Source organism: Hemiscyllium ocellatum, chromosome 2 (assembly GCF_020745735.1).
Source record: "Hemiscyllium ocellatum isolate sHemOce1 chromosome 2, sHemOce1.pat.X.cur, whole genome shotgun sequence".
Classification (NCBI taxonomy): domain Eukaryota; kingdom Metazoa; phylum Chordata; class Chondrichthyes; order Orectolobiformes; family Hemiscylliidae; genus Hemiscyllium; species Hemiscyllium ocellatum.
The window spans coordinates 97,008,392-97,034,933 of NC_083402.1; the positions used below are offsets into that span (position 1 = coordinate 97,008,392).

At 42.9% G+C, this 26,542-nt stretch overlaps 2 protein-coding genes across 4 annotated transcripts in view; both read right to left on the reverse strand.

The window, feature by feature from the left end:
• Nucleotides 1-567: 567 nt before the first annotated feature.
• LOC132828385 (transcription factor atf-2-like) lies at nt 568-3,178 on the reverse strand. The gene has a single exon (XM_060845450.1). The coding sequence runs from the start codon at nt 3,049-3,051 to the stop codon at nt 2,581-2,583; it is 471 nt and encodes a 156-aa protein (XP_060701433.1). The 5' UTR covers nt 3,052-3,178; the 3' UTR covers nt 568-2,580.
• A 7,761-nt stretch (nt 3,179-10,939) lies between these two features.
• Nucleotides 10,940-26,542, reverse strand: part of ror2 (receptor tyrosine kinase-like orphan receptor 2) — a 383,083-nt gene continuing 367,480 nt past the window's right edge. For 2 of the 3 annotated variants that reach the window (XM_060838740.1, XM_060838732.1), the window contains exons 8-9: nt 16,035-16,237; nt 10,940-13,871 (exon numbers count right to left, since the gene is read on the reverse strand). In XM_060838740.1, the coding sequence (XP_060694723.1) occupies nt 12,423-13,871; nt 16,035-16,237 (1,652 nt within the window). In that variant the 3' untranslated portion in view covers nt 10,940-12,422. The remainder of the gene's footprint in view (nt 13,872-16,034; nt 16,238-26,542) is intronic. The other variant, XM_060838751.1, reaches the window with a different exon arrangement.

Here is a 26,542-nt window from a genome sequence, read left to right on the forward strand (position 1 = left end):
GCAGACTCAAAGCTTTCAGAAAAGATTTGTATAATTATCTGAAGCGAAATATTTGCAGTGCTAGAGAAACTGTAGGACAGCAGATGCGCTTCCAGGAAACCTACTGAATCAATGGACCTAATAACCTCTTGCTATTCTGTAAACTGTTACCAAATTTTAATACAAACATTTGACACTGCTCCGGGTAGCTGGAAACATTTAATGAATGCAAGATTCAGGATGGCACGGTGGTCAATAGTACTGCCTCATTGCATCAAAGGTTCCAGGTTCGATTCCAGCCTTCCACGTTCTCTTCATGTTTGGACGGGGATCCGCTGGGTGCTCCGGTTTCTTTCCAACGTTATACCTCGTGTCCAGTGATGCCTCGGCTAGTTGGATTAACCGTGGTAAATGGTGCAGTTATAGGAATACAGTAGGGGTGGGCCGAAAAGCCCCTCCCTGCATTGCAGGGATACTGTGTAAATTATCCGCAATTTTGTGGCCGTTACAGAAAGTGATTTCAAATATCCAGGATATTATTGACTACTGAAGTGAGAAATCTCAAGAGCCTTTTTGTTATTTACTTTATTGAATAATTAAATGCTTCAAGTTTACACATATTTCCAAAAAGGTTCTATGCAATATAATCACATCAAACGGTTTGTTTCTCCAAAACCCATTAGTATTTCTCTGCAAAAGAACACTAAAGTAGTAGATGCATGTAATACAAAATCAAGTTTAAAAAAATGTAACGCCTCCCTATACCTTCAAACAATTCAGATCTAGAATATCACGAGTGGGCTTTGCGTCAACAAAACACGATTCAGCTCCATTCCAAAAAAAAGACTGGAGAATCAAATGAAGACAGCGAAAGGTGAGGGAGGCGATATTACCAGTGTTGCTGGAAAACGGATTCTCCTGCCAAGATTTTCCTCCAGAACAAACCGTATAAATCTTACATAAAAACAGAGTAAATAAATCTTGTGCGTCCAATTTTTAGGGCGCTTTAGATTCTAAACGATGAAATAATGGGCGGCACGGTGGCACAGTGGTTAGCACTGCTGCCTCACAGCGCCTGTAGACCCGGGTTCAATTCCCGACTCAGGCGACTGACTGTGTGGAGTTTGCACGTTCTCCCCGTGTCTGCGTGGGTTTCCTCCGGGTGCTCCGGTTTCCTCCCACAGTCACAAAGATGTGCGGGTCAGGTGAATTGGCCAAGCTAAATTGCCCGTAGTGTTAGGTAAGGGGTAAATGTAGGGGTATGGGTGGGTTGCGCTTCGGCGGGTCGGTGTGGACTTGTTGGGCCGAAGGGCCTGTTTCCACACTGTAAATCTAATCTAATCTAAAAAACAATTCACCAGAATGTCATCCCTACAAAAAGCTGGAATAATCACAGCATTAAAACTAAATGTTGTTAAGTATTCGCTTTAATTTATCCGTTTTATTGACGACTGCCATTTTCCATGTTTGTTGAAATCACGAACTTCCCCCTCCATATGCAAGTATTTGTGATAAATTGTGCGTTAGACAGGATATTAGGATTATGTATCAACTCCATGTTAATTCCTTGTGCGAACACATGCATGTAGATGAGGACCGCTCAGTAGAAAACTCACCTCGTTGGAGGATGTCGCGCCCCCCCAAAAAATTCCTGATTCAGTTGTTGCTTTAGAGATCAAATGTGGACGGGATTATAATCGTTTTTACTATTCCTGGAGAAGGAGGGGAAGTGCCTGATGACGTATTGATATATCAAATTACCCTGCTCTATCTGCTTTCGATATTGTAGAAAATAGATCACATCTCACCTTTAAAATCTATCCCAATTGCTTAACTGCTACAGTTTAGGTCACGTGTTGAAAGTTCCATGGGAATGTTTGATTCAGTGACTGAACGAGGTATTTTCAGCCATAACACTGTCGAATGAAAACAGGCGCAGTTCGCATTTTACGACCGTCTTTACTAATTTGGTTGCTGAGACAGAGCCTTCCGCATTTTAAATAAACCACTATTAAGTATGTATTCCACATGCCTTTTAAAAAAGCTAGAACCTTGGTTCTGACCTCAACATCACTCTGCTCTGGATGTTGGGATGTGGTTACAATTAGCTACAGCAACACTTGTTGCTCATCAGTAATTACCCAAAGGGCAGTTAATGGTGAGCCACAGTGGAGTCAATGTAGGTCAGATAAAGGATGGCATTCATTTCCCAAAAGGTTATTAGTGAACCAGATGAGTTTTCACAATTCTTATTTTAGATTGAATTCAAAACAAAATCAAACTTCACTTTCTGCCATGATGGAATTCGAACCCAGGTTCCCACTAGGCCAAATGCCTCCCCATTTAGTCAGTCTGCACAAAAAAAAGTAAAATATAGCGAGAAAGCCCGCTTAAACAATAAACCAGAACGTACGAAGTCGAAAACAAAAGGTCTAAAAGTCACGAGGTGTAAAGTCCAGCTATTTCGAGACTGGAATACAAAGAGTCTGAAAGTTTGTTTTCTTGGCGACAGTCACACTTGTGGAGATAAAGTAAATGCAGGCGTCAATTTCTCCCCACCTCGTCTAGGACAAGGGTGAGGGGAATTCGTCTTAGCTTCAGTTAACAGCGCGGTTCAGCTAGGGAGGAGTGCTGCGCCTCCTGAGCGAAGCCAGATTGCGAGCCCTGCAAACTGGCGTTCCTGCCGCCAGGGGAGGAGATTTTCAGACGGAGTTTGTGCGGTAAACTCCTCAGCCAGGCTGGCTCACCGCTGTTCCTAGCTTGCTGAGTAGCGCCTGTATCCGGCTGCTTGTCACTGTGGGGGGCTGACGGCAGGCGCAACGCCACCAGGTGAGCCCGGAGCCGGCAGTTCTCTTCCAGTAACTCCAACAGCCGCTGCTCCAACACTAACTCCCGGCGGCGCCGCTTCTGGCGCGACCTGCGCGCCGCCTCGTTGTTCCGGCGTCTCCGCTCCCAGTAAACCGCGTCCTTCAGCTCTTCCGGGGTGAACTCGCGGCTCCGGCGGGCAAGAGGAGCCATTCTTCGCGGATAAGGAAGGACACTCGATGCCGTGGCCATTCCATACATCACCATCCCCTCCTCCCTTCATATATATACACACACACACCCCCAAAGCCTTCCAGCCGCACTTTTGTGCCCGCGGCCGCTCTCAGCTCCGCCTCTACTGCAGATCTGTCTTCCGCTGAGGTTTCTGATCGGCCGTTAGACCGCCGGCTCAGACCAAGAACTCTGCACTCGCTGCAAAATGCAAAAAAATGACCACAAACAATACAGCCAAATCCCGTTGTGGTAAACACTACCCGACAGTGCAAGTAAACCTGATGTGTAGTTCCCGAACTCAATGCGAGAAGTCGCGGGAGAATACCAGCTCCTCGCGAAATCACATTCAACAATTTCACAAAACATAGGAATTTCGGACATTCTCAGAGCTTGCTGCACTTACAGTTTTAACAATTGTGCATTTATTTTTTTAAAAATCAATTGGAAATAGATACTGGCGAGTGGAAAACAAAGCAGGAAGGAACCGAGAAGCCCAGAAATGTACCCATTCTCCACGAAGAGTTTTGCAAATTTCAATGATGAAGGCCGAGCTCTTTCCTGAGATTTTGGTTTGTTGCACAGTAGCAGAGCGAAATTTAGCATGTAGCCAGATTTGCTGGTGAGAGTGGGCGAAACAAATATATTAAACTAGATCAACGAAGCAAAGCTTGTCGTAACCTGAAAGGAATGAATCATAGTCATTATCAAATTGCATTGTTGCAGTTACTTGAGAATGTTTTTTTTAAGAATATTGAAAAATGACCACTGCAGACAAATTCAATATTTAGAATTATTATCCAGGTGTATCACCACTATTTAAACAAGGGATGATGATCAAGGAATCATTTGAAACAATATATTTTGGAATTTTTAAACGGGAAAACTATACATTTTTTTTGGAAATATTTGCTTGGAGGTCAGTATATAGATGTGGAAAAATGGAGCTTCACAATAACGTGCCTGCATTATAAATATTTAATTCAACATCTGAAAATTATATTCAATAATCACTGAGCTTGTTCCATATACACTGAACATTGCGATTCCCAAGAACTTTCACCACCTTTTGGAATAGGTAAAAATAAATTAATGGGAAGAAACAAAAAAATGCTGGAGAGAAGGACTGGTGGTATCTGTTGAGACAGAAATTGTGAACCCATTTGAAAACAGAAATTGCTGGAAAAGTTCAGCCGGTCTGGCAGCATCTGTGGAGAGAAATCAGAGTTAGCGTTTCAGGTGAAGTAACCCTTTTTCAGAACACAATATCCCAAATTGGCCAAACTAAACTTTTATATAACTGCAACATGAATTGCCAATTTTTGTATACTATGTCCTGACCGATGCCTTCTTGATCACTTGTGTTGCCATTTTTAGGGAACTGTGGACTGCATGCCTAGATCTGTCTGTATGTTGGATTCTGCCATTTACTGTTTACTTCACTCTGCGTTAGATGTATCAAAATGCATCACCTCCCATTTGTCCAGATTACACTCCGTCTGCAATTTTTACACCCAAGTGTCCAGTTTATTTATATCCTGCTGTATCCTCTGGCAATCATCCTCACTAGCCACAGTTCCCCCTTCCCCCAATCTTTATGTCATCTGCAAGTTTACTATTCAGGCTATTTACATTCTCCTCCAAATCATTTATACGTGTTACATACAACAGGGGCTCCAGAGAACACCACTGGTCGCAGATGTCCAGTCAGTAAAACACTCTTCCATCACAACTCTCTATTACAGAATCAAAGACATACAGCACAGAAACAGACCCTTTGGTCCAGCTTGTCCATGTCCAGTTATCCCAAATTAATCTAGTCCCATTTGCCAGCACTTGTCCTATATCCCTCTTAAACCCTTCCTATTCATATACCTATCCAGATCCCTATTAAATGTTTTAATTGTACCAGCCTCTTCCTCTGGCAGTACATTTCATACATGCACAACCCTCTGAGAAAAAAAGTTGCCCCTTAGGTCCCTTCTAAATGGTGGGTGGCACGGTGGTTAGCACTGCTGCTTCATAGCGCCAGAGACCCGGGTTCAATTCCCGCCTCAGGCGACTCTCTGTGTGAAGTTTGCACATTCTCCCTGTGTCTGCGTGGGTTTCCTCCGGGTGCTTCAGTTTCCTCCCACAATCCAAAAATGTGCAGGTTAAGTGCCCATAGTGTTAGGTGAAGGGGGTAAATGTAGGAGAATGGGTCTGGGTGCGTACGCTTCGGCGGATCGGTGTGGATTTGTTGGGCCGAAGGGCCTGTTTCCACACTGTAAGTAATCTAAATCTTTCCCCTTCACCCTAAATCTATGCCCTTCAGTTCTGTACTTCCCCCACCCCAGGGAAAAGATCTTGTCTATTTACTCTATCCATGCCCCTTATGATCATCTATGGCTAAGCCAGTTGTGTGTGCTTATCTTGTCAGCCGATCATCGTTCCCATGTGATTTCATCTTGTGTTTCAACCTACCATGAGGGACCTTGTCCAAAACCTTGTTAAAGTCCATATAAACAACATCTATCCCCTCTGCATTCATGAATCATCAAAAAACTTAATCACGTTTGTGAGACACAACATTCCCTGCACAAAGCTATGTTGCCGATCAATAAAGTTGATATTTTTCCAAATGTGAATGGATAGTTTTGTTAAGAATCTTCTCCAATAGTTTACCTATCACTGATGAAAGGCTCACCAGCCTGTAATTTTGCGAATTATCCTTGTTGGCCTTCTCAAACAAAGGAACAATGTTAGTTATTGTCCAGACCTCTAAGACCTCCTCTGTGACTAAAAAGGATACAAAAGATTTCATACAAGGCTCCAGCAATATCCTCACTTGCCTCACTCAGCATTCAGGGATAGATGCCATCCAGTCCTAGGAACGTGCTTACTTAATGCTTTTCAAAACACCCGTCACCTTCTTTAGTATTGATACACCAGAAAATATCAACATACCCCTCCAAGACTCACTATCCACTTTGACCTTCTCCTGTGAATACCAACGCAAATTATTCATTATGGACCTTAGCTATTTCGTCTACCTTCATACATGAATTCCCTCCTGTCTTTAAATTCACCTATCCATTCCCTAGGTCTCCTATTGCTCCTTATATATGTATGAAACACCCTGGGATTTTCCTTAATCATATTTGCCAAAGACATTTCATGGCCCCTTTGAGCCCTGCTAATTTCTTGTCTGAGTGCTTTCCTGCTATCTTTGTATTCTTCAAGGACTCTGTCTTCAATTTCCCTGTCTGTTCTTCCTTTTCCTTTTCATCTTACGGATCTTAATTTTTACTTGTTGTAGTTTTCTGCCTCCTCACCCACTCCCATTAGTTTAAATTCTCCCAAATGGTATGAGGAAAATTCCTTGCAAGGATATTGGTGCCCCTCCAGTTTATGTGCAACCCATTTTTCTTGTACAGATCCCCATTGCCCCAGAAGATATTCCAAATACCAACTCTTTCGCCACATAGTTATAACTACTGTCTTCCTATTTCTAGCCTCACTGGCACATGGTACAAAAAGTAATCCTGAGATTATAATTCTAGAGGTCCTGCTTTTCAACTTCCTACCCAACTCCCTTTGCAAAGCCTCATCTCTCTTTCTGAGTATCATCAGAACATACGGACCTCTGCTGTTCACCCTCCCCCTTCAGCATATCCTATGCCCGCTCAGAGAAATCCTTGATCCTGGCCCAAGGAGGCAACCTATAATCCTGGAGTCTTGCTTGTGGCTGCAGAAATGTTTATATGTGTCCCTGACTGCAGAATTCCCTATCACTACTGCCAGCATACGCTTCAAAGCTTCCACCTGTACAACAGTACCAGGCATGGTCCCACTGATTTGCTGTTGCTGCTTTCACCTGAGTGGCCATCCCCCAAAAGTATTGAAACATTTGAGATGGAAATTGCCACAAGGGACTCTTGTACTGCCTGCCCACAATTATTCACCTTCATGACAATCATTCAACTTCTCTTCTAGAAGTATTCCTGATTTCACAGATTTTGCAGGAGGAGTTTACCTCAGGGCTGAGTTCTCCTTCCTTGTCAACTACAGATAATAACCCATGAACTGACCACAGAACTTTACTCACTCAGCACTAAACTCATGTCTCACTCCCGCTGTCTATTCCAGGCAGATTACAACTAGAATAAATACTTTATCTCTCTCCAGATACTCAGTTGGCAAACCTGGTTACCGAGCAGCCAAGCCTATGTCACTTTTTTTGAGTCATGATGTCACCTCTGGAGTTCCACCCCTAGATTCAGCTTCATTTTTGCTGTTGTTAACCTCCAGGTTCACTTTCCTTAGCTCTGTTGCTGTTGCTGGTCAAACTGTCTTGTTCCAGGCCTGCTCTTCAGGTGTATATCCTACTGCCACTGTTCACACCCAGGTTTGCTGTCCTTCACACTGCTGCTGCTGGTGTTGTTGCTGTTTGGACTGAGCATATTTTTGTGGTTAGTTCAGTTTCTAGTTAATGGTAACTTCCAGCATTTTGATTGTGGGGAAATTCAGCAATTAAAGGCAGGGGAAGATGGTTAGATGTTCTCTTTTTTGAAGATGGTCAGTGGTTGTGTGGCACAAATGTCACTTGTTATTTATCAGGCCAAGCCTAAATGTTGTCCACGCTGCTTTTGGACATTGACTGCTTCAGTGTCTGAGAGGTTGTGGAAGTGCTGAATATTGTTAAATCATCAGTGAACACTCCCTCTCCTTACAATGGAGGGAGGGCCATTGTTGAAACTGGAATGAGATTATTAATCTCTAACATTTACAAGCAGCGTCCTTTGTGGTAGGTATGGAATCAATTCAGTGGCGGTTTCTCTCTTTGGTTATCATTGAGTCCCATAATGGTGAGCTCATTGATAATAGAGAGTCAAATGTGGTCTTGATATCAAGAACAGCCATTTTATCAACACCTTCAGCTGACCGGGAAATAGTACAAAACATCAAAATAAAGCTTTAAAACTTGTCTTTGTACAGTTTTTCTGTGATACAGTAACTGATAATGAAGTGAAACAGCTTCATAAAAGCTGTGTTATACAGAAATTCAGTCTTTTTTTCCCCTGAATGTCTGTAATTAAATATTTTGCATTGTAGTCAATGAGACTGCTTTGCTTTACAGAGCATGCAGTAAAATTAGAAAAGTTGGAGTAAAATATTGAAAACATTGAAATTTGTATTGGCACGAATTAACATTTTATTTTAGTAATGCACTGATGCAATTCTTGCTGACATCTGCAAGGCTGCAGTCCTACAGTCAAGAAGCTCACTGATCTCATTCAGTCTTTCAATGGGAGCAAGTAATCATCCAGCAAGAGTACAAAAAATCCATTTTGTCTACTTGTGACAGAATAAAGAAATCTGCTAATCATTCAACAAGCACAGAGGAATTGTACTCCTCTCCATTACCAGAATTCATCAGACCCACATAAACTCAACCTGGATCTACTGCCAATGCCTTTTCAGAAAACTATTGTTTCTTGTGACTCCTGCAATCAAATCAGTAAAAAAAGAAGAAAAACTACAATATAAAATCACTAGGGTAGTCAATGAGGGTATTAGAACATAGAACAATATATTGCAAAACTGGCCCCCCAGCCCTCGATGTTGCTCATCCCCCTATACCACCATCATCAATGTGCTTATCCAAGGATTGTTTTAATCTCCCTAATGTGACTGAGTTAACTACATTGGCAGGCAGGGCATTCCACACCCTTACCACTCTGAGTAAAGCACCTGCCTCTGCCATCTGTCTTAAATCTATCACCCCTCAATTTGTAGTTATACCCTCTCATACAAGCTTTCACTGTCTACCCTATCTAATCTTCTGATCATCTTGGATGTCGCTATCAAATCCCCTCAGCCGCCTTCTTTACAATGAGAACAGACCCAAGTCTCTTTGCCTTTCCTCATAAGAGCTTCCCTCCAGACCAAACAACATCCTGGTAAATCTCCTCTGCACCTTTTCCAATGCTTCTACATCCCTCCTGTAATGGGGGCGATCAGAATTGTACACAATATTCCAAGTGTGGCTGCACTAGCGTTTTGTATAGTTGCAGCATGACATTGCGGCTCTGGAACTCAATCCCTCTACAAGTGAAACCGAACACACTATATGCCTTCTTAACAGCCCTATCAACCTGGGTGGCAACTCGCAGGGACCTGTGTACATGGACTCCAAGATTCCTCTCCTCATCCACACCACCAAGAATCTTTCCATTGACCCAATACTCTGCCTTCCTGTTATTCTTACCAAAGTGAATCACCTCACGTTTAGCTGCATTGAACTTCATTTGCCACCTCTCAGCCCAATTCTGCAGTTTATCCAAGTCTCCCTGCAACATTCTTCCACACTGTCCACTACTCCACTGACATTAGTGTCATCTGCAAACTTACTAACCCATCCACCTATGCCTGCATCTAAGTCATTTATAAAAATGACAAACAGCAGTGGTCCCAGAACACATCCTTGTAGCACACTACTAGTAATCAGACTCCTGGCTGAATACTTTCCATCAACCACCACTTGCTGCCTTCTTTCAGAAAGCCAGTTTCTAATCCAAACTGCTAAATCACCCTCAATCCCATGCCTCTGCATTTTCTCCATCAGCCTACCATGTGGAACCTTATCAAAGACTTTATTGAAATCCATGTATACCACGTCAACTGCCCTACCCTCATCTACAAGCTTGGTCACCTTCTCAAAAAACTCAATGAGGTTTGTGAGACATGACCTGCTCTTGGTGAAATCATGTTGACTATCTGAAATCAAATTGTTGCTTGTAGATGATTATAAATCCTATCCAAAAACTTTCCTACAACAGAAGTAAGGTCACTAGTTTATAATTACCTGGGTCATCTTGATTGCCCTTCTTGAACAAGGGCACATATGCAATCCTCCAGTCCTCTGATACCAAACCTGTAGACAATGACGACTCAAAGATCAAAGCCAAAGGCTCCGCCATCTCCTCCCTAGCTTCCCAGAAAATCCTCACGTAAATCCCATCCAACCCAGAGAACTTGTTTACTTTCACTCCTAGAATTGATAACACCTCTACGTAACTAACCTCAATCCTTTCTCGTCTAATATCCTGTATCTCATTCTTCTCCTGTACAATATTCTCCTTTTCCTGAGTGAAAACTGATAAGAAATGTTTGTTAGTACCTTTTTGATTTCCCCAGAGTCTACACTTAACTTCCCACTTCTGTCTTTGACTGGCCCTATTCCAACCCTAATTATCCTTTTATTCCTCACAAACCTATAGAAAGCTTTAGGGTTCTCCTTTATTTTACCTGCTAAAGACTGCTTATGTCCTCTCTTTGCTCTGCTTAACGATCTCTTTAAATGTTTCCTAGCAAACATAGTAAAGGTGGAATAAGCTGTCCCAGTGTGTACATTGGGATGCTTATTTATCTTTACCATTCATTCAGGGTGGCATGGTAGCTCAGTGGTTAGCACTGCTGCCTCTAAGTGCCAGTGACCCGGGTTTGATTCCAGCTTTGTGTGACTGTGTAGAGTTTGCATGTTTTCTCATGTCTGCGTGGGTTTCCTCCAGGTTCTCCTGTTTCCTCCCACAGTCTGAAGATGTGCAGGTCAGGTGAATTGGCCATGCTAAATTGCCCATTAGGTGCTTTAGTCAGAGGTAAATGTAGGGTAGGGGAATGGGACTGGGTGAGTTACTCTTCGGAGGGTCATTGCAGACTTGTTGGGGCGAATGGCCTGTTTCCATACTGTAGGGAATCTAATCATTAGATGGAAGCACCCTGAAGAGTAAAACTGAATGTAGGGTTTTGTAAAAGAAATTGCATAATCTATTTAAAATTGGATTATTTGAGGATGAAAGAACTGCATGAAAACAAAACCAGTGAAAATATTTATTTAGTTGTATGTCATAAGATGTTGATAAGAAGATACAAGACTCATTTGAAAGTGACTTGCACCAGATGTAGCCGATGACCAAAAACACAATCTTTAGCAAGGAAGTGTATATGAATGGTGTTTAATTACTTTATTTGAAATGCTGTGTGGTTTGGCTTACAAAATATATAAACATTGTGCTCATGAGTTTAGCAATTACCTCCATTTAAACTAAATAGGAAATTTAAAGATTAGTTAATGAAGGGGAAATCAAACTAAGTGGAATAAGTATTTCCTTAGTAGGTTTCCAGTTAAATTATAAAATCAAACTTTTGTTTCATTACATTACAGGTATATGTCAAAAAATACTACAGCATGAAAGATAAATTACAATTAAAGCCTTGAGATTTTTAAAAACATGAAATGCAAGGTTTGTTTTCTGTACAACATATTTCTTTAAAAGGTAACAAAAGAATGGACACAATATGCAAAACTGTTTGCCAAGACAGAAGAGACAGTTTGAGAAATTAGTAGGATTTTTGTCACAAAACAAGTTTTCATTTTTTGTATTAACAAAGAATATTTCACTTAACGTTTAAAAGTGTAAGCTTGTAATTAATATTTGACAGCTAAAATATAGAACAAGACAGTTATAAACAGTCACTTGTTGGTTAATATGAAATACTAATGGTATAGTTTGGTTTATAATTTTCTTTCTTCTCAGTGTTGCCTTGAAGCAAAGAGCAGCACCTCTTCTGTCAGATGCCACACAGTAGCTATCTGCACACCAGTTCTCTCATAAAATGGTAAGATATTTTGCACTTTAGTTTCATTCTCCTTTTTCCCAGTGTACATTTCTTCACATTATTTATGCACAGTCTGTGTCATTTCAGTCACAAGTTGATTGACTACTGGGAGCAAGGAGGCATTTGCAATACTGTTAGAGTAATCAGAATGCCATTTCTTTGTATTCTACTAACATATTTATAAAATTCCTATTCCTAATGCTATTCTAGTGTACAAATGTGTACAATGAAAGTACCTCCACTGAGTATTTTTGTTTTATTTAGTCACTTGTGGCTGGAGGATCTGTTCTCCCATACATTAGCTTTTACTTCATGAAGTGTGTTTTATTACAGTTCAATGTGTAAACATACATTGTCGAGCAATATTTATGTAACACATTAAATATAAAGTTGCACAGCAACATTAGGAAATCAAAACTACTCATTCAGTCGAGTCACAAACCTCAGTAAAATATTTCAAATCTGCAATGCACCTACTTTTGCCACCTACATGCATTCCACTGAAAAGCGAATATAAGTTGTAAGAATCAGGGTTTTCTTACTGTGCCAGCTGCAAATTCCAGGGGAGGCTAACATAAAATGGCAAGGTATAGATAAATTGTACCCATGTCATTAATGAAAATAAACTTTTTTAAAAGAGAAATAATAAAAATTTATAACTTTAACACTTTGTTGTTTCACATTCTTTCTGTTACTATCACTCATGTTTTAGTAATAATTGAGCAACTTTTTCTGGAAAAAATAGTTTATGCTTCTGTTTCTGTTTCCACATCAGCTGTTTGTGGTAGGTCAGCATCACCAAGTAATTCTGTTTCCGGTACCAACATTTCTTCATCTTGGAGACTCTCAGAAGCAGGTACTTCATCTGCAATAGTGGGTTCATTAGGCTCATCCTCCATGCCATTTGACTGATCTTGGATCAAAGCAATACGATCTGTTCCAGACGCATTTGAGGGTGCAGTTGTTACATAACCTGTGCTTGTGGAGCCACTTCCACTATTCTGGGAACCTGTCTTTGGTATCATTTGTGGGGGTAACTGTTGAGCCATCTGCATCTGGATATGCATTGGATAATAATTTGGCAAATAGGCACCATAGGCTGGCATTGGCTGATAACCATTTACTGGAATGTACAATTGGGGTGGAGAAACCATTGGTCGTATCTGTCCCTTTACAGGTATGAACTGAGGTGGTGGAAAATGTGTTTTTTGCTTTGGTCCCACATATCTTGTATTGCTAACATTACTGACAGGGCTGGTGCTGAGAGAGCTAGTCTGTGTTGCATTGCTGCCCCCAGAAGGAGGAGCCGAGCTATTATAATTGGACAGATTTTCCCATGTTCGCAGTCTTGTGTGGATATCTTTAAACCGTGGTCTTCTTGATGGAAATTCATTCCAACATTCCAGCATCAGACTGTATATCCAGGCTGGGCAATCATCTGGACAGGGCAATACATGACGGTTTCTTATCATTTCTATGACATCTTGATTTGAATACCCACAATACGGTTGCAAGCCATAGCCAAATACTTCCCATGCCACTACCCCAAAAGACCATATGTCAGAATCAACAGAAAATTTGCCATATATTATAGCTTCAGGTGGCATCCAGCGGATCGGTAGAAGTGAACTTCCCATCAGCTTGTAGTAATCTGCAGAGTAAACCTCTCTGAAGATGCCCAAATCAGATATTTTTATGTGGAGTTTATCACAGACCAAGACATTCCTGGTTGCCAGATCCTTGTGTATGACATGGTGGCTGGATAAGTATTCCATGCCAGCGGCAATCTGAGTCACAATGTGCAGGAAGTCAGCTGGTTCCAGCGCAGACTTCACTGTCCTGTCATCATCACTGCTTCCAATATCTGAATGTGGTGACCGCATCACTAGAAATTCATGGAGGTCACTTTGGGAAGGATAACAAAAGATCATACTCATGGGTTGTTCCTTAGTCACTATACCAAGAAGGCAAACAATATTTTGATGTTGTAGCCTGGATCGCAACAGAGCTTCATGTTTGAATTCTTCTCTAAGTGTCACTTCAGTTTTATCCTTCATAGTTTTAATTGCTATAACTTGTGCTTGTTCACCAGGGCCTGTGCTGTACAAATGTCCCTTATACACTTTCCCAAACCGATCCTCTCCAAGTTCTTCCATAAATCGCACTGCAGACAGACAGATATCTTTCAGTTTCACCTAGAAAGATGAACCAAAAGAAATTGGTTAACAAAAAAAGAAAAACAGGGTAGAGCTTCTCTAATGTACAATGTATAATAAATTGAGCTGGTCTGTTATAATTAAAGTTTCTTGTTAAATTAATTTTCAACACCACAAACAAAAACTTTAACAAACCAATGGAATAGGGTTACAATAAATGTAACTTATTTATATTTCTTTCCAATACAGATCACTCTGTGCTATATTTAAGAGTATTAAGCTGGTGCAGTTTTGTTAGTATAGTTCAACTAGATCTATCAGCAAAAATAAATATATTTTCAAAGTGTCTAGTTAAAAATCCGCAGACAAATTAGATGTCAGGTACATCATGATGGCGGTGGATTGTAGAAACAAATTACCTACATAAACATGGATAGGGTAGTAGACCTGCTACATAACGAAGGTTGGTAGAAGTTGCAAAGTACATCAGTAGTATTACACAGACTTTGGAATTCGTGAAGACTCACTTGTCAATAGTGTGTGTGTGTGTGTGTGTGTGTGTGTGTGTGTGTGTGTGTGTGTGTGTGTGCCTTAGATAAAACAATGCAAACACATCTCACAATTAACTACGGAAACAAAAACAGAAATTGCTGGAAAAGCTCAGCATGCCTGGCAGCATCTGTGGAGAGAAATCAGAGTTAATGTTTCAGGTCGTGTGACCCTTCCTCACAACTAACTACTTTAAATGGTACCCACTGTTATGCAGTTAAATGTTGCTAACATTTGGCACCAGCAATATCCCCATATGGCTAGCCTGGAAAATTTGAAACTTTGAACAAGGCAATGGAATTGTAAATGCTCATTGACAGGAATTCAGTTTTTACAACCCTCTGCAAAGATAGCGCCTCCAATAATCAAGAATTCTCAAGTGGTGTATTCATCCAGATTATGCACTTGAACTATATTCCAATCTTAGTTTCTAACATTATCTTGGGGAAGCAATGGCCTAATGGAATTATCGCTGGGGATTGTTCAATGAGCTAAAGAAGCATCTGCAGTCCCCACTTTCTCCTAGTTATTAAACCAAAGACACAGATAACAAGCTGGGGACCTGAGTTTGAATCCTGTCACGGTGGATAGTGGAATATGAATTCGGTAAATATCTTGATTTAAGAGTCTAATGATGATCATGAATCCATTATTGATTGATGGAAAAACCTATCTGGTTCACTAATATCCATTATGGAAGGAAACTGCCATCTTTACCTGGTCTGGCGTATGTATGACTTCAGACCTACAGCAACATGGCTGACTCTTAACCGCCCTTTGGGCAATTAGGGATGGGCAACAAATGATGCCCAGAAAGTGATGCCCTCATCCCATGAATGAAGGAAAATGTTATGCTAATTAACATAATTTTCTCCTCATTAGTCAAAGTGCAGGGGCAGATATGTTCAGCGACAACTAACTTGCTACCCTCAATGGTGAGATGACTTGATTTATCAAGTATTAATCAATTACTTAACAGCTGTGAAGCTGATGGCCAACCAGACATTGACAGTGTCTGATTCTCCAACAACTTCTCATTAGTTGGCAGCTGAGTCCAAAAGATGTCATTTGAGGCTTCTTTGGGCGATCCAGCTATGAGGAGATAAGTATTCTTTATCCTTTTACTGTAGGGAGGGGCTGATATGGAAAAGGGATTGGGGAGGGGATCAGAGGTAAGTCAACGATTTAGCTTTCAGAAGCGGCTCCCTTGCCTGCCATTCCTGCCTCCAAATTCCCCCAAAATAGAACTTTTTGTTCTATTTCCCATCTCTTTTAACTGGCATACAGATTAAGAAACTAACTACTTTTCTCACCTACTATGAAAGCAAATAATTGTGGAGGTGGTGAGTTGGAGGCCTTAAATGGCCATTTATTGACCATTTAAAGGCATTAAATGGTGATGGGTCTAGGAAATCCCCAATTGACCTTCTCAGCCAGAATCTAATGGGTGCGGTGACAGGAGCAAAGTCTCTTTTCAGGGCCAACTCTCAATTATTTCACCATCTCAACACCTCTCCTACCATCTCCACCTAGGGGATAATTTCACCCATTGTCTTGCACAAAGATGATAATATTGCCACTAAGTCAAGATAAGACTTAAACTGAAAAATCAAGTAACAATGTTAAAATGTTATGAAGTGAGCATAACATTACCTGTTTGTGAGGGCTGATGAGTGGCATCTCCATATCCTGACTGGGAGATGCCATTAGCTGGCGCCGCTGAGGAGAAGGTGTAGATGTCTTGTGTTTGTTTCGACACATACAGATTAAGAAAAATAACAAAGCTATGACCAGTGGAATGGCAATGCTAGGGACAAGTATGTAGAGGATTTCCATTTTGCTATTTTCATGTGGATCTGTAAAAATAAATGGATCAACATGCTTCTGTATTAATCATTATTCCTTTACAGATAATAATCAAATTCTCTTTTGAATGCTTTAATCGCACGTGCCTCCACCTTACCTAGGAACATTGCATTCCCTATCTTAGCCACTCACTCCATAGAATAGTTTGTGCCATTTACCTTTTTTTTTCAATTATCTTATATAGTAGTACCTTCTGATCATTCCATCAGTTGGCCAGTCTCCCCAACCTACACTCTCTGGAACCCCTCATGATTGGGAATGCCTTTTCCAAATCTCAACCTTCTCTTCCCCAAGAATAAAAGTCACAACTTCTTCAATTCATTTAACTGAGGTTCTCATCCATGGAACCATTCTCATGAATATTTTCTGCACCCTTTCATATACCTTCACATTCTTTCTGAAGTGTGTCACACCGAACTGAACACAATTATCTTTGGCTTTGTTCTTAATGCCCCATCGTTAAAGCCCAAGATACTGTATGCTTTATTAACTGCTCTCTCAAACTGCCCCGCCGACTTCAAGGATTTATGCGAATATACACAAAGGTCCCACTCCTGCACCCACTCGAGAACGGTGTTTATTTCATATTGTCTCCTCACATTCTTCCTACTGAAATGAATCACTTTACACTTCTTTAATTTTATCTCCTGCTTGTCAGCTCGTTCTATGTTCTTCTGAAATTCAAGACCATTCCCTTTACAGTTTAGGAAAAGTTTGATATTGTGCCCTATAAACTGTAGTGAGGTTTAACGTATGCCAGAAGTAGCAGGGAACACAATTGTAAATAATTATAGATTAGATTCCCTACAGTGTGGAAACAGGCCCTTCAGCCCAACCAGTCCACACCGACCCTCCGAAGACCAGACTCAGACCCATTTCCCTCTGACTAAGGCACCTACCACGATGTGTGATTTATCATAGCCAATTCACCTGGCCTGCACATTTTTGGACTGTAGGAGGAAACCCACGCAGACACGGGGAGAATGTGTAAACTCCACACAGACAGTCACCTGAGGCTGGAATTGAACGTGGGACCCTGGTGCTATGAGGCAGCAGTGCTAACCACTGAGCCACTGAGCCACTGTGCCACCCTTCTTGTCTTCTCATCTGAAAGCAATGTTCAAACATTATTTTGCTTTCTTCCACACAACTAATTTTGGAAACATATTGCTACTATCCCTTTTACTAATTCAACACTGAATTTAGACTCAAGTCTGTCATGCAGCACATTTTCAAACGCCTTTTAGAAATCTATGCAAATCAAAACCGGTACCCTATATAAGGTGGGGCAAAAATTACCATCAGGTACCGTGGACTAAAACCCCCAGAACTTGGGACGTGAGTTCACATTTGAACTAAGATTCACTGAGCTCTCTGGCTGAGACAGATGAGGCAATATGCAAGTCTAGGGGCAGCTGACTGTTTTAACTTGTAAAGCTAAAGGAAGACCCTCACAAACACTTCAGCTAAAGACAATGAACACCAGTCTGCAGAGTAAACAACTGAGACATTCTGGAGCTGAAAATGTGTTGCTGGAAAAGCGCAGCAGGTCAGGCAGCATCCAAGGAGCAGGAGAATTGACGTTTCGGACATGAGCCCTTCTTCAGGAATGAGGAAAGTGTGCCAAGGAGGCTAAGATAAAAGGTAGGGAGGAGGGACCTGGGGGAGGGGCGTTGGAAATGCGATAGGTGGAAGGAGATTAAGGTGAAGGTGATAGGCCGGCATGGGGGTGGGGGCGGAGAGGTCAGGAAGAAGATTGCAGGTTAGGAAGGTGGTGCTGAGTTCGAGGGTTGGGACTGAGACAAGGTGGGGGGAGGGGAAATGAGGAAACTGGAGAAGTCTGAGTTCATCCCTTGTGGTTGGAGGGTTCCTAGGCGGAAGATGAGGTGCTCTTCCTCTAGCTGGCGTGTTGCTATGGTCTGGTGATGGAGGAGTCCAAGGACCTGCATGTCCTTGGTGGAGTGGGAGGGGGAGTTGAAGAGTTCAGCCACGGGGTGGTTGGGTTGGTTGGTCCGGGTGTCCTATATTGGGGAGACAGGCCGCCTACTTGCGGAACATTTCAGAGAACACATCTGGGTCACCCGGATCAACCAACCCAACCACCCTGTGGCTCAACACTTCAACTCCCCCAAGGACATGCAGGTCCTTGGACTCCTCCATCGCCAGACCATAGCAACACGACGGCTGGAGGAAGAGTGCCTCATCTTCTGCCTAGGAACCCTTTAACCACAAGGGATGAACTCAGACTTCTCCAGTTTCCTCATTTCCCCTCCCCCCACCTTGTCTCAGTCCCAACCCTGGAACTCAGCATCACCTTCCTAACCTGCAATCTTCTTCCTGACCTCTCCGCCCCCACCCCCACTCCGGCCTATCACCCTCACCTTAACCTCCTTCCATCTATCGCATTTCCAACGTCCGTCCCCCAAGCCCCTCCTCCCTACCTTTTATCTTAGTCTGCTTGGCACACTTTCCTCATTCCTGAAGAAGGGCTCATGCCTGAAACATCGATTCTCCTGCTCCTTGGATGCTGCCTGACTTGCTGCGCTTTTCCAGCAATACATTTTCAGCTCTGATCTGCAGTCCTCACTTTCTCCCTGAGACATTCTGGAGCCTACAAAAATACAAAACCATTCAACTTTTAATCAGTTTGCTGAGACACAGAGATACTGAACATTCCATACCATTGTACTACATGCAAACCTTTGAATGTGAAGGGCTTACGCGACCAGTAAAATTAAAATCTATATCCATCCAAGAGTAATACTGGACATTCAAAAAGATCAGAAACCCATTTACTTTAATTGGAGAACCATTTAGACCTCATCTAGCTCATTCAGCACTGAGAGGAGGAACAACATCTCAGTAATCAAGTCCAGAAATGGTGAGAGATAAGTGGAACCAACAGTCAGTATAACTGGGGACCCCGGATCTCAAAGAAAGAATGGAGGTTCGGCCAGAGAGCAGAGAATCATACATAACCAGTCACAGACTGTAACTCCCACAGACTCAGGAAAAAGAAAAATATGATCTTCTCATCCACAAACCTCCATTTACTGATGAGAAGCGATTGAAGCGACCGGAGAGCTGAGACACCAACTGGGGACATCCACCCTCTTCCGAGCTGACAGAAGCCACTTCAGGAGTGACCAGGTCTTCGAGACCCTCTGCCCCAGCTCAGTGAGATAGGTTAGGAAGGGTGTGCTTTTGGGGCCAAGGAAGGGAAGCAAGAAAGGACCCTGAGACGAGCATTTTATCTCTCTCTCCCCCCTTTTCTTCCTCACCCAGTAATTAAAAGCTCTCTGTAATTTTAAACTCACAGTACCGAGGCAGGGCTTCAAGGGTGAACTGAATGTGAGTTAGCTGTCAGATAAGGATAATCCAAGATGGAGGATGGGAAAAGTTTCTGGCTGTAACAGCTGCTCATTTTTTGAGGTATTTTAGGTGTTGAAGGTGCTTTCTTTGAATTTGAGGAGCAGCAATTACTGTTTCATATGCTGTTGCATTGTTTTGGAACTTTGGAAAGAAAAGTCAAAACAACAGCAGTTTTTAAAAGGGAGAGGCAGAGACAAAGGAAACACGTGGTGAGGTCAGTGCAGGAGAAAGAGAGAGAGAAAGAAACTAACACCGCAGTGAATCTGCACATTTACTGCCTTTCCTGTTTGAATTCATGTATCAATGGACATCGGAGTGCACCTGGGAAAATCAACAAACAATGAAGTTCACAACTGATCTTGGAGGAACTGCAGTCACCGCAGAGAAACAGATAAGTGAATAGTTTTAAGGGTGGCCAACAGAAAGTCTGCAGTAGTGAGCAGAGTGGGTTCTTTCTTGATTATAAGTTTTTTGAGATATGTCACTTGATTAAACTTAAAATATAAGCCATAACTATTAATTTAACCTGGAGCAATGTTGTGTAGAGGAATAAGACGGTGTTATTCTTTGGGTCCGTAGATTGTGAAGGAGCAAAAATGGCCTTTAGTATAGTGATATGCGCTTCTTATCAGATGTGGGAGTTTTAGATTAGACTCTCTACATTATGGAAACAGGCCCTTTGACCCAACAAGTCCACACCAACCCTCCGAAGAGTAACCCATCCAGACCCATTCCCCTACCCTATATTCACCACTGACACTCTGGGCAATTCACCTAACCTACGCATCTTTGGATTGTGGGAGGAAACTGGAGCACCCGGAGGAAACCCATGCAGACATGGGGAGAATGTGCAAACTCCAAATAGCCCAAATGCCCGAGGCCAGAATCGAACCTGGGTCCCTGATGCTGTGAGGCAACAGTGCTAACCACTGAGCTACCGTGTCACCCCCTGAGCCACCGTAAGGGTTATTGTGGATTATATCTGCAATAAATAATCTGCAGTGAATCCTATCAGATTGAATGGATCAGTTGGAGAAACAATTAGAGGCAATGAGGAATTTGCAACAACAATGGTCTATGATGGATGGCAGTTATAGGAAGGGAAAAAAGTCACGGATACAGTCAAATAGATGGGTTAACTCTAGGAAAGATAAGAGAGATAGGCAGGTAGTGCAGAAGTCTTCTGTGGCTGTTTTAGAAAATGTAGGGGGTGATCAATTCACTGGGAAACATAGCACGAACAGCCAAGTTTCTGGTATTGAGACTGGCTTTAATGCAATGCGGGGGACATCGGGTTCCAAGAGATCAAGGTACAGACAGATGTTTCTGTGGCCAGCAGTGAAAAATCAGAATGGTGTGTTGCTTTCCTGGTGCCAGGATCAAGAATGTCTCAGAGGGTGCAGAATGGTCTCCTGGGGGAGAGAGGCCACCGAGAGGTCATTATCCACATTGGAACCAATGACATAGGAAGGAAAAAGGTTGGGATTCTGAAGGGAGATTACAGAGAATTAGGCAGGAATTTAAAAAGGAGGTCCTCGAGAGTAGTAATATTTGGATTACTCCCGATGCTGTTAGCTAGTGAGGGCAGGAATAGGAGGATACAGCAGACGAATTCATAGCTGAGGAACTGATGTATGGGAGAAGGATTCACATTTTTGTATCATTGGAATCTCTTTTGGGGTAGAAGTGACCTGTGCAATTAGGATGGATTGGAAGGGGACTAAAGAGCTGCTCGGGAAGATTTAAAGGTGGGGTGGGAGGGGGGCGGTGAAACCCAGGGAGATATTGAGGAAAGAGATCAATCTGAGACTGGGTACTGTTGAGAACAGAAGTAAGTCAAACAGTCAGGGCAGACAGTGACAAGGTAGGACTAATAAATTAAACTGCATTTATTTCAATGCAAGAGGCCTAACAGGGAAGGCAGATGAACTGAGGGCACAATTAGGAACATGGGACTGGGATATCATAACAATTACAGAAACCTGGCTCAGGGGAGGACAGGACTGGCAGCTTAATGTTCCAGGATACAAATGCTACAGGAAGGACAGAAAGGGAGGCAAGAGAGGAGGGGGAGTGGCGTTTTTGATAATGGATAGCATTACAGATATACTGAGGGAAGGTATTCCCGGAAATACATCCAGGGAAATTATTTGGGTGGAACTGAAAAATAAGAAAGGGATGGTCACCTTATTGGGATTGGATTATAGATCCCCTAATAGTCAGAAGGAAATTGAGAAAAAAATTTGTAAGGAGATCTCAGCTATCTGTGAGAATAATAGGGTGGTTATAATTAGATTACTTACAATGTGGAAACAGGACCTTTGGCCCAACAAGTCCACACCAACCCACCCAGACCCATTCCCCTACATTAACCCCTTCACCTAAACTATGGGCAATTTAGCATGGCCAATTCACCTAACCTGCACATTTTTGAACTGTGGGAGGAAATCTATGCAGACACGGGGAGAACGTGCAAACTCCATAGAGACAGTTGTCTGAGGTGGGAATTGAACCTGGGTCTCTGGCGCTATGAGGTAGCAGTGCTAATCGCTGTGCCACCATGCCACCCATAATTTGTAGGGGATTTTAACTTTCCAAACGTAGATTGGGACTGCTATAGTGTTAAGGGTTTAGATGGAGAGGAATTTGTTCAAATGTACAAGAAAATTTTCTGATTCAGTATGTGGATGTACCTACTAAAGAAGGTGCAAAACTTGATTTACTCTTGTGAAATAAGGCAGGGTAGGTGACTGAGGTGTCAGTGGGGGAGCACTTTGGGGCCAGTGACCATAATTTTATTAGTTTCAAAATAGTGATGGAATAGGATAGATCAGATCTAAACGTTGAAGTTTTAAATTGGAGAAAAGCCAATTTTGACGGTATTAGGCAAGAACTTTCAAAAGCTGATTGGGGGCACATGTTCACAGGTAAAGGGATGGCTGGAAAATGGGAAGCCTTCAGAAATGAGATAATGAGAATCCCAAGAATGAATATTCCTGTCACCGTTGAAGAAAAGGCTGGTAGGTATAGGGAATGCTGGATAACTAGAGAAATTGAGGGTTTGGTTCAGAAAAGGAAGGAAGCATATGTCAGGTATAGACAGGATAGATCAAGTGAATCCTTAGAAGAGTATAAAGGAAGTAGGAGTATGCTTGAGAGGGAAATCAGGAGGGTAAAAAGGGGACATGAGATAGCCTTGGCAAATAGGATTAAGGAGGATTCGAAGGGTTTTTACAAATACATTAAGGACAAAAGGGTAACTAGGAAGAGAATAGGGCCCCTCAAAGATCAGCAAGGCGGCCTTTGTGCAGAAAATGGGGGAATATAGTAAATGAGTATTTTGCATCAGTATTTACTGTGGAAAAGGACATGGAAGATATAGAATGTAGGGAAATATATGGTGACATCTTGCAAAATGTCCATATTACAGAGGAGGAAGTGCTGGATGTGTTGAAATGCATAAAAGTGAATAAATCCCCAGGACTTGTCAGGTGTACCCTAGAACTCTGTGGGAACCTAAGAAAGTGATTGCTGGGCCTCTTGCTGAGATATTTGTATCATCAATAATCACAGGTGAGGTGCCGGAAGACTGGAGGCTGGCTAACGTGGTGCTAATGTTTAAAAAGGGTGGTAATGACAAGCCAGGGAACTATAGATACAATAAGTAAATGAAGTTGGGGGTAATGGCAATAGGTCGGAGAGCAGCGTGGAATGGATAAGTGGGAAGGACGATGGACAGATAAGAACAGGTCACGAGGCCGGTGCCAAGTTGAAAGTTTGGATCTGGGACAAGCTGCAGGGAGGGGGAATGAGAAAACTGGTGAAATCCACATAGATCCTGGGCGGTTGGAGGGTCCCAAGGTGGAAGATGAGGTGTTCTTCCTCTAGGCGTTGAGTAGTTAGGGTTTGGCAATGGAGGAGGCCCAGCACCTGCATGTCCTTGCTGGAGTGGGAGAGGGAGTTAAAGTATTCGGCCATGGGGTGGTGGGGTTGCTTCACGAGTGTGTCCCAGAGATGTTCTTTGAAGCATTCTGCAAGTAGGCATCCTATTTTCCCAGTGTACAGGAGACCACATTAGGAGAAAAGGATACAGTAAATGACGTGTGGAAATGCAGGTAAATCTAATATGGATGTGAAGATTCCTTTGGGGCCTCGGACAGAGGTGAGGGGGGAGGTGTGTACGCATGTTTTGCAATTCTTGCAGTGGCGGGGGAAGGTGTCTGGAGGGGAAGGTAGGTTGGTGGGGGAGGGGTGCGTGGATCTGACAAGGCAACTAAGTTGCCAACTTCCCACTTCTTCCACCTCCTTCATGACTTTAGTTTCTCCAGCCCCCAATGCTTCACCTTCACCATGGACATCCAGTCCCTATACACCTCTATGCGCCATGACGAAGGCCTCCAAGCCTTCTGTTTCTTCCTCTCCCGGTATCCCCACCAGTATCCTTCCACTGACACACACATTCATTTGGCTGAACTGGTCCTCTCCCTAAATAATTTCTCCTTTGAATCCACCCACTTCCTTTGGACCAAAGGGGTTGCCATGGGCACCCCATGGGCCCCAGCTATGCTTGTCTCATCGGGTACGTGGAATAGTCCATCTTCTGCAGCTACACCGGCACCATTCTCTTTCTTTTCTTCCGCTTCATTGATGACTGTATTGGCTCCACCTCACACTCCCACAAGGAGATTGAATAGTTCATTAATTTCACCAACACATTCCACCCCAACATTAAGTTCACCTAGACCATCTCGGATACCTCCATCCCACTTCCTACACCTCTCCATATGCATCAACAGTGACCGACTCAACATGGACATCTTCTAAAAACCCGCTAACTCCCACAGCTATCTGGACTACACCTGCTCCCACCCTGCCTCCTGTAAAAACGCAATCCCTTATCCCCAATTCATCTGCCTTTGCCGCATCTGTTCCCACGAGGACCAGTTCCATCATGACACATCAGATGGCCTCCTTCTTCAAAAACTGCAATTTCCCCTCCCACATGGCCGATGATGCACTCCAGTACATCCCGTCCACTTTCCGCACCTCTGTCCTCGAATCCCACCCCTCCAGCTGCAACAAGGACAACCCCCACCTCGTCACCTTCCACCCCACCAACCTCCGAATACATTGCCTCTGCCATTTCTGCCATCTACAAACAGACCCCACCACCAGGGATATATTTCCCTTCCCACCCCCCCCCACCAACTCACCCTTTCCTCCTGACTCCTTCCCCTGCCACCACAAGAATTGCAAAACCTGCGCACACATCTCCCCCCTCATTTCCATCCAAGGGCCCAAAGGAGCCTCCCACATCCATCAGAGACTTACCAGCACTTTCAAACATGCCAATTACTGTATCCATTGCTCCTGATGCGGTCTCCTCTATATTGGGGAGACAGGTCGCCTACAGAATGCTTCACCGAACATCCCCAGGACACCCGCATGAAGCAATCCCATTGCCCCGTGGCTGAACACATTAACTCCCCCACCCACTCTGCCAAGGACATGCAGGTGCTGGGCGTGCTCCATTGCAAACCCTAACTACCCAGCGCCTGGAGGAAGAATGCCTCATCTTCTGCCTTGGGATTCTCCAAACACAGGTGATTAATGTAGATTTCACCAGTTTCCTCATTTCCTCTCTCTGCATCTTACTCCAGATCCAACTTTCCAACTCAACACTCCCCTCATGACCTGTCCTACCTGTCCATCTTCCTTCATCCCTATCCGTTCCACCCTCTTGTCCGACCTATCTCCATTATCTCCACCTCCACCTACCTATTGCGTTCTCAGCTACCTTTTCCCCAGCCCCCCCCCCCCTCACCATTTATCTCTCTCCCCCCTTAGCTCACAAGCCTCGTTCCTAATGAAGGGCTTTTGCCCGAATTGTCGATTTTCCAGCTCCTCAGATGCTGCCTGACCTGTTGTGCTTTTCCAGCACCACACTCTCATCTCACTACACAAGCCCAGTGTCAGAAGTTGGTGTACAATAAACCAACAAGCACTCCCTGCACTTCTTGTGGAAATCTCATCAAAAAACATGGTTTGTGCTCAAGAAATCTGTACTGGATTTCCTAAGTTAACCCACAATGCCCAAATGACTCTCAATCTTATCCCAAATTACTGTTTCTAGAAACTTCCCCCTCACCTAGACTAAACTGACTGGACAATATTCTCTGTGCTTGCCTTTATACTCTTCTTTGAACAAGCTTGTAACATTTACAGTACTCCAATCCTCTGGTACCATCCATGAGTCAAAAGAAGATTAGAAAATTATGGCCAGTGTCTCTACAATTTCCAATCTTGCTTTTCGCAGTATCCTTAGATGAATCTCATCCAGTAGTGGTGGCTTTTCAACTTAAATGCAGACAACCTTTTCAAGACCAATTCCTTTTCAATTTTAAATATTTCAGATGTCTAAACTACTTTCTCTTTTATTATTACAATGCTTTTAAAATACAAATTTAATTTCAGTGATTTCTTCTCATCAACCACCTGACATTACAAAAACCCCACCATATTAATTTGGGAACTTAACTAAATTAAATCAATAACTGCTCTGTAAGACATAATTTTACAGATACCGTTGCTGAGAGATTTGTATCAATAGTCACAGGTACGATGCTGGAAGACTGGAGGTTGGCTAACTTGGTGCCACTATTTAAAAAAGGTGGTATGGAGAAACCTGGCAACTATAGACCGGTGAGCCTGACATCAGGAATGAGGAAAGTGTGTCCTGCAGGCTTTTATCTTAGCCTGCTGGACGAATTTCCTGTTCCTTGGATGCTGCCTGATCTGCTGTGCTTTTCCAGCAACATATTTTCAGCTCTGATCTCCAGCATCTGCAGACCTCACTTTCTCCGCGAAGATGTTTCCTATTAGTGTTGCTTTCCAAAAAGATCTGTACATTTGCATAGTGTTGT